The sequence below is a fragment of the Elaeis guineensis genome, chromosome 4, assembly GCF_000442705.2.
Source record: "Elaeis guineensis isolate ETL-2024a chromosome 4, EG11, whole genome shotgun sequence".
In the NCBI taxonomy this organism is placed as follows: Eukaryota; Viridiplantae; Streptophyta; class Magnoliopsida; order Arecales; family Arecaceae; genus Elaeis; species Elaeis guineensis.
The window spans coordinates 764530-773031 of NC_025996.2; the positions used below are offsets into that span (position 1 = coordinate 764530).

Sequence of the window (8502 nt, forward strand, 5' to 3'; positions counted from 1 at the left end):
CAGCAATTGCCGCTGATGCGAACTAAACCATTTGACCTCAAGAGCCCAACCCTCTGGGATGTGAATTTGATTGCCATTCATGGGTACGGCACACATCATGTTTGCACTCAATAGGATTATCATAGCTGGCAAGGCAAACCATTTCTATGCGGAAATTCTTTTGTTTTCCTGTAGCTAGAGATGCGGCTTGGATATCATGTGTGTAGTTGTAATTAGCAGCATTCTATAAGTAAATGTTGTCAAAGAGTTCGTTAGAGAATATGTTCTCTCTCGGAAATCTTTTTGAAGCTTGTACGGTTCACATTCTCTTTTACGGAGCAAGTCGATTTCATGATTTCTAATGAACCATCAACCCTTGATATTTAGCATCAACAATCGAATTTGCAGCAATGCAAAGGTGATTATTGGGTAGCTGTAGCAGCATTCATTTTTGTTGCCTCCAATGAGATGGATGTCAAAAATTGAACAAGAAGCTCAAAAGTTTTTCAAGTAACAAAGATTTGTATACAACTGATCTAAATTTATTTATTATTTATTTCATTATCTATCGAAGAAAATTAGGGGAGTGATTCAGTTGAAGAGATAATAGTAGTTGATATAAGAGATGATAACAAAAAATGTTTAAAAAAAAATCCCAATTTTTTGTATTGCAAAATGCCAAAGCAAAACCCTTTTGATTTTTTAAAAACAGAATCATCGAATTATTTAGAAAGCGAGGGTAACCAAACCGGTGCTTTTTTTTTTTTTCCTTTTCTTTTCTTTCTTTTTTTTTTTTTGCCTGTTCCCTTCCGTGGGTGGAGCTTTACGCAACCCTCCATTATGCCAGCGCAAAAAAGGAGATTCCTCCTCCTCCCCTTCCTCCTTTCCCCCGATCGTCATCATCGAAGCCCATCGGTTTAACTCCTCTCCCTTCAAAATTACCTCTAAGATCGGATCTTTTCGTCTCTCCCCCCCCCCCCCCCACCCCGCGGCAATCTCTTCAAATTTCTTTCCGGCAGATCGCAAAACCACGGCGGCCGGATCGGCTTAGGGGGAGGAATGGGCAACATAGGGAGCACCGGAGGCGGCGGTGGAAACGGCCGACGGAGGAATTCGCACCATCACCACCAGCAGCCTCCTCCGCCTCCTTTCGGGCCACCGGCGCCGCAGCAGCCGGAGGTCGCGGCTAACCGTTATGTGTTCGCTGCCGCGACCCCGTACCCGCCCCAGTACCCAAATCCTAATCCGCCGCAGTACTACCAGTATGGGTACTACCCCCCTCCGCCACCGGCGATGCCCGTCCCCCTCCCCGCTCCCTTCGACCACCACCACCGCGGCGGCGGCGGAGGGCCCCACGGGGACTACTCCGGCCCCCACTCAACCTGGGTCGGCGGGGCGAGGTTTCCCTGCCCCCCGCTGCCCCCGGTGCCGGCTCCCTACGTCGAGCACCAGAGGGCCGTCACCATCCGGAATGACGTCAATCTCAGGAAGGAGACTTTGAGGGTCGAATCCGATGAGCAGAACCCCGGCCAATTTCTTGTGGCTTTCACGTTCGATGCTACCGTCGCTGGAAGGTAATCTTTCCTTTCTGTCTTCCTGCTTACTTTTCTGACCTGTGCTTATGTTATTTTGTTTGTCATCGCCTGATATGAATTGCTCAGTTGGATCTCCTTCAACGTTTTGGAAATTCCTAATCTTCCACCTCTCGCATGGAGCTTCTCTTTGTGCGGTCATGCTTTTTGTGGGTGTTGGCTTGAGGTGTAGCTGGGTTCACCTTAGATTTCATACGACTAAATCTCTGTTTTGCTTATAAGGACTAGAATTTCAGAGCATGGTGACGAAGATTCCTTATCATTCGCTGCTACTAGATTATTCTTTTCTGCGTTCTTTGCAAAATCAACAAGAAATAATTGACTTTGATGTGTCTGGATGGTTTGACTGTGCTTTGACTGTTTAAAGTTTTATCAGATTTCTTCGATAGGGACAATTTTTTTGAAGTTTGTGCTAAGATAATAACTATAGCTCCCTTGCTTGAGTACGAATCTTTCCTTTTGAAGATTCTATGGAAAAGGTTGACTTGTTATATCATTGATAAGTTGCTCTTTCCAGCTGAGAAGGATATGAAAAATTAACATGCTTCAGAATCCTTTGCAAAAAAACATGCATTACAATTCTGTCATCACATAATCAGACTGGCTAGCATCTCTTTTGGGGGAAGGTCTATTCCTTATGTGGCATGGTCTCTAAATTATTGTTGGTTTATATTTTATTCTTTCTATCGATTTGGATGGAATACATGCTGGTGCCTGCTCACGTCCCCATATGGCTAGTTCTTTTCTTCCCCTTACGGTTTTATGGCAAAAAAGCTTTCAAAAAATCATATCCATTCGAGCGGCTAAAAGACTCACGCTAAAATTCATGTTAGCATGTTTTTATATCAATTATGAATAGGCTGCATTTTTGTTATTTTAATTTCCAGCTATATATATTCTACCTTACCATTGCTATAATTCCATCCCAATATTCTTCACTTTCTTATTGGAGCATAATCTCTTTACTCTTAAACTTGAAACCTGGAGTCCCTCGCCCAATTGCGAACACCCTCATTCTTCTTTATATATCATAACTTAGGGAAGGTAACTAGGAATTGCTGTAACTAATATAATCATAGATAGAAACCTGCTTTCTTAATGACAATAAACATTTGAATTTAAAACCGCAAGCTTTTCTCTCAGAGTGACATAACCTTTTCTGCAAATTCCTACAAATTCTTGTAATATACATAAATAAGTTTGCTTATTCTTTTATTATTGTTCCGAGTCTTTTTATTCTTCAAGAATGTATTGTTATCTTGATTTCAAGTTCTTGGTTAACTCAATTGGTGTAATAAAAATATATCTCTTAGTGGTTAATTTGCATTTCTTGAGTAACTCATTGTGACTTGTGTCATGTTTTTTAATGAGAAAATCTCTGTTTAATTTTTTTTTTTTAAAAAAAAGCTAATATGGGTAGCCTTTGCATTTACAGACAAGCGCATATCCACATGTCTTTGTATATCTTGTTTATGTGTTGATTCCATCCACCATCAACTTCAAAATGAAGAGCATCTTCAATTCATACCTTGCTCCATCAAGTGTTATATGACCTTCCTATGCTCTTAATATTCCTAGAACCTATATTACCCCACATTACAAGGATCATGTAAAACTAACAAAAGTCATCACTACAGTAACAAGGCCATCGATGATGTATGAAAATGTTGAGCAATAAAAGAGGGTTAAAGGTTATGGCCATTTTCTTGGTGAAAATATTAGGTGGATGTGTATCAAAACTAGCAAGAATAGAGTTGGATATAGATAGGAATTTAAGAGTTTCACTAATATAGGCTAAGTGATGAAGAAGTCAATGAGACTGTATGAACCCTTCCTTTTGGACAGTCTGCTGAAGCTTGTTTCCTCACTCATCTTCATTTCATCTCTCTCTTTTGTTTGCTCTCATAAGATGAAACTGCAGTTGGCAGTTTGAGACATGCCAGAAGTAACATACATACATACATACATGTGTGTGTGTGTATGTGTGTAGAGAGAGAGAGAGGAGAGAGAAGGGTATTTTATTAATTTCTTTGAAACTGAAAGTATCAAGTCCTTAAAAGCTTCTTGGACTTGATACAACATGAGCCAGGCCCTTCATTTTATGATTTTTGTGTTGCCTGCGCTTTTTAGACTGATACAGCATGAGCATCCTATCTAGTGAAAAATAAATACCATGCTTGTGTATGGCTCAGTTGCAGGTGCTTAGACAGCATCAACTGTTGGTGAGTTATCTCTCTACCATTACGTGAGCGGTGCACTTTTATCCAAAACATGTAAAAGTTTCTTGTGGCTTGTTAGATCTCATGCATCTCTCATTTACAATATTTTCTTTGGTAAATATAATGTGAAATAACCTTTTACCAAATGGTGTCATTGATTAATGTCTATCACCTTGTCAGATGCTCAACACAGGTACCCTGGCCATACAGTCCAGCTATAATTGAATAGAGTGCAGAGAGAGAGTTACTTTGAATGTTGTATAGAATGTGTATTGCATTAGTCTAGAAGTTTTCGAAAATCTCTTCCTGTGGTAAGCTGTAGGTTTATTATCTGCCTGTTCTACAGTTAACTCATTGCAGTACTTTCATTTGTCTAAAGAAAATGTGCTGTATGTTTGTGAGAGGATATGAAAGTTGATGTCAATGTGTGACTTCTTTTCATGCTCATGCTTTTGTTGCTTTTTAAATATAAAGCCTTCGGTTTGATCGCCAAATACCTAATTTAGAACAGAAAAGCTAATTCAACTGGTGTACTAAAGATGATGTTTGCCAGTGATTTCAATTGCTTATGAAACATCATTTGCATTACTATGAAGTGACAAAGCAATTGATAAATTTGCCTGATGTTACATGATTCTGCTCAACTGAACAATTAGATTCCATCATGTGCTATATTGTAGCAATGGACATCAGTTTGAGTTGTAAACAGGAGTCGATCTAAAAGTTATGTCTTGCTAATGTGTAACACTATACATTTGTGTGGGCTTCTTGTTAGCGCAAGTCATTTCAACTTATCATGTCCTTGTATACCTAAACATCCATGCTCCTGTTTCGCATCAGAGTGCTAGTTATCACTTGGTTTACATTATGGACCTCTCTTTGGCCATCTGATTAAGTGTTAGTTTTAGCAGTGTAACAGTTTACATCAGTTGCATTTTGTGCTTTATATGTTCGCAATCAAATATTCCAATTTTTATTTGTCAACACTCTTCACGTGATTTATGGCAAAAGATATAGTATCAACACTCTTCATTGGATTTATGGCAAAAGATATCGTAAAGTTCTCTCCTTGTTTCCCTTCTGTAAACAGCATTATAATTTATTTCTTTGCAAAAGAAGGATTTAACTGTGACCTGGCGACAACAAAGGAGAACTTTCTTGAACCAGTCACAGTATCTTTCCAGCAAGGTCTGGGACAGAAGTTTCGACAACCATCTGGAACTGGAATTGACTTCTCAATGCTTGAGGAAGCAGAGTTGATAAAAGAGGGAGAAATGGAGGTGTATCCCCTAGCAGTAAAAGCGGAGTCATCTCCATCCAACAATCAAGGGCCTGTAGGTGAAAGTCAGAAGATAGGAACTTCAAACTCACAGATTACACAGGCTGTGTTTGAGAAGAAAGAGAATGGTGAGTATCAAGTGCGCGTGGTGAAGCAAGTCTTGTGGGTGAATGGAACTAGATATGAGCTGCAAGAGATCTATGGTATAGGAAACTCAGTTGATGGTGACTTTGATGGGAATGATCCTGGTAAAGAATGTGTGATTTGTCTGTCAGAACCACGAGACACAACTGTCCTTCCCTGCAGACATATGGTAAATTTAGCTCATACATTTATTTAGTTATATTTCAATCTTCTTTTCTTGAACTTTCTTATTCGATTCTTGGTTCCAAAATTTTCCAGGCACTTTTCTGCATCACATAAATATGGTAATTTTGATGAAGGGCCATATTGGTGCTAATTAATTATGCTAAAATAAATTCCATACTATTTATTTGGAGCAATGATCTCAGTGAAACTTTGCACAGCCCTTTGTTGCATGTATACAACAAAGAGCTTTTTCTTTGTGATACCTAAAATGCTATTTGACATTTGTGCATGTTTTTGGCTACATGAAGCACGCTTGAGAGATCTCATTTCTTTCTGCTGGTTGGCTTGTCAACTAAAAAGTTAGTTACTTCATTTCTCTATCACCTATTAATACCCTTATACATCACAATACGTTGGATTTCTTGAATTGTTGGTCCTTAGATGTTTTACTTTGCTGCTGTATGCTGAGCCACTTGGTTCCACATAGGTTTAGGGGTGTCAGGTCATGATACATAAGTTGTTGAGCACCTAAGGTATCATTTCTGCTGGCTATGTTCCTGACTCTTTTTTCTTCCTGCTCCAGTCGAAGGCCGCATATGCTAGAGGTCAGGAGCTGTTTCAGTTCTATCTTACTGCTATGGCTGTTGACTTGTTGCTTAACTTTAGCAGTTTAGCTTTTTAACCTTTGATGTAAATTCATTCAATGAGTAGGAATTAAAAAAGACTTGATAGAGGAAATATGGAGGAATTGCCAAACAGGAAAAATGCTATGGAACCACTGTAGCTTTAAAGGGCCAGATAAGATATTTTCTTATCAATAGTTGCTAGTTGATGTTGCATCCAGGCATATGTACCTTATTTGGGGCTTGCTCTTCCCTATTCTAAGTTAGAACTCGAACAACAAAAGTGATCGGACTTCAACTAGGATCTTTAGTCTATCAAGTGACTCAATGTTTATTCAATGTTGTAGTATTATTCCATTAGGGGCCGTTGCTTGGTGCAATGGTAAAGGTTTAGGCTCACAAGTGTAATGGCATGGGTTCAAGTCCTGGGCAGCCACTTTGTGTTATGGAAAAAAATGGTTGGGATTATCCCAGGTTCTCCCTTCCTGGGAACTGGATTGCGGGAAATATAACTAGGTAATGTGGTGGTTGTAGTAACATCCCCTAAATCAGGACTTCAACTCTCTACTTTCTAAGTTTGACTCCTACAAAAGTCCAACTGACCCTAGAGCTCCTCCAAATAGCAGTTATTCTCTGTAGTTCTTGACAAAAAGAAAATAGATCAGCAGAACAGCAAGCAATGTCTTAGTGCATTAAATTTAGTTCTCTGGCTTATAGTTTGTGTGACTTTGGAATGGATACAATCCCACATTTAGAATATTTCCAAACTACGGGAACCTCAGAGTGTTGCTTTCTGGTTGCTTGAGCATAAATTGCATTAGATCTTCTTAGCCTAATGGCATGCCTATTGCTTTCCCAAAGTTGCTTGGTCCTGGAAGCCAGCAGAAAAATTTGGGTATTACAAATGTTAAGAGCCAGTTAGTCATATGATTATAAGCTTTATCACTTTATGTTTTCTTTCCTCCTTCCCTTTTTTATTTATTTGGTATTCTTCTACATTTTTTCACCAAACAATCTCTCCAATTGATGCTTTCAGCCGCATCATAGTTTTCTCATATATTTATCTGTGGCAAAAACCTGGTTCTTTCTTCTGCAATGCTTGACATCCAAGTCCAAGGATGCTTGGTACAGGGTGCTCATTCTTAATCACAAGTTTGCTTGGCTGTGAGGTAGGTTCAATTGCCCTTCAATCTACATGATAGCCTTCGAAATTTACTTCTCTTTAGCCATCTGCTTCAACATTCGTAAGTCTATGGTGCTGCTTCACATTGTGACATCCCTCAAGATTCAAAGGAGATGAGCCACTCGAATTTTGGATCCTTGACGTATTTGATTCTTAGAACGTTTGGATCCCTGGATCCTAAATGACGCTCTTCAATGCTTCCTACTCTTGTTTTTTCTTTTTTTTGGGGGGAGCCGGGTGATTTGCCTGCCTGATGTATGGTACCCGGGTCCAAATACTGGATGCATTTCCCAGGACTTGAACTTGGAATATCCTCTGAACTGCAGATGAGTGTTACCATGCAGAGCATGACCCTGCATGCTTTTCTACTTCTATCAAACTATATGATGGCACAAATTATGAAATACTGAAGCATCAAACATGTCATGCATCAACTCTGCATGAACAAATCTAAATTCTATAACTAATACGTGTCTTTTTTACTTTATTTGCAGTGCATGTGCAGTGCGTGTGCAAAGATTCTAAGGTTCCAAACGAACCGCTGTCCGATATGTAGGCAGCCAGTGGAGCGTTTGTTGGAGATAAAAGTCAACAATAGATCTGAGGAGCAACATGAGTCACAGTGATGATCTGCTCAGTGTTGCACCTCAAAGCCTTATCCTTTCGATGGCGACTTCCAATAAGCAGCAGGTGGCAATGTAGGAAATGGAGTTTTGTGATTATATGAGGACTACATAATGGTTCACAACTTTGGGCAATGTTGCAAGCTGTCATTGTATATTCTCCACATCCATTAGCTTGGGGGAAACTGTTGTGAAGATGACCTTATAACGCGCAAAGTATATACTCCTCTAGAATATTACTAGTCCCTGATGTTTGAATGTCAAGCATCAGCTCACTCAAATGTTATCATCATATGTTTTGTATCATTCTACAAATTCAACTGACACTAGTGATGGTGATGTTGGCTAAAGATTTAGACCTGAGATGAACTTCTGATGCATGATGCATGTTTGGCAAAGAAATATCAAGAGAGGTTTAGTTCTGGATTTTCAATGAGGGGAAATAATTTTAATCAGTTTGGAATCTGATGCACAGGAATGTGAGTGAATTGGAAGATCAGTTGGTAGGGAATTTATTGTTGCTGAGGACGAGGCATAGACAGTCTAGTTGCATCAATAATCCGCCAATTTTTAGTTTTATGGACCATTACTGGAAAAAGATAAGGATCTCTGCCTATGAAAATAAACTGGTGATATTGTAATGATGACATACGTAGTCCTTGAAAAAATAGCTGAACGAATTTGATTGTCCAAAA

The 8502-nt window shown here is 39.3% G+C and overlaps 1 protein-coding gene across 1 annotated transcript; it reads left to right on the top strand.

Annotated features, from left to right (window-relative positions):
- The first annotated feature begins 904 nt into the window (after positions 1-904).
- Positions 905-8170, top strand: LOC105044275 (probable E3 ubiquitin-protein ligase LUL2). The gene is made up of 3 exons (XM_010922093.4): positions 905-1553; positions 4881-5382; positions 7679-8170. Exons 1-3 carry the CDS (start codon positions 1039-1041, stop codon positions 7808-7810), a joined length of 1149 nt encoding a protein of 382 aa, XP_010920395.1. The 5' UTR covers positions 905-1038; the 3' UTR covers positions 7811-8170.
- The last annotated feature ends 332 nt before the right edge of the window (positions 8171-8502 follow it).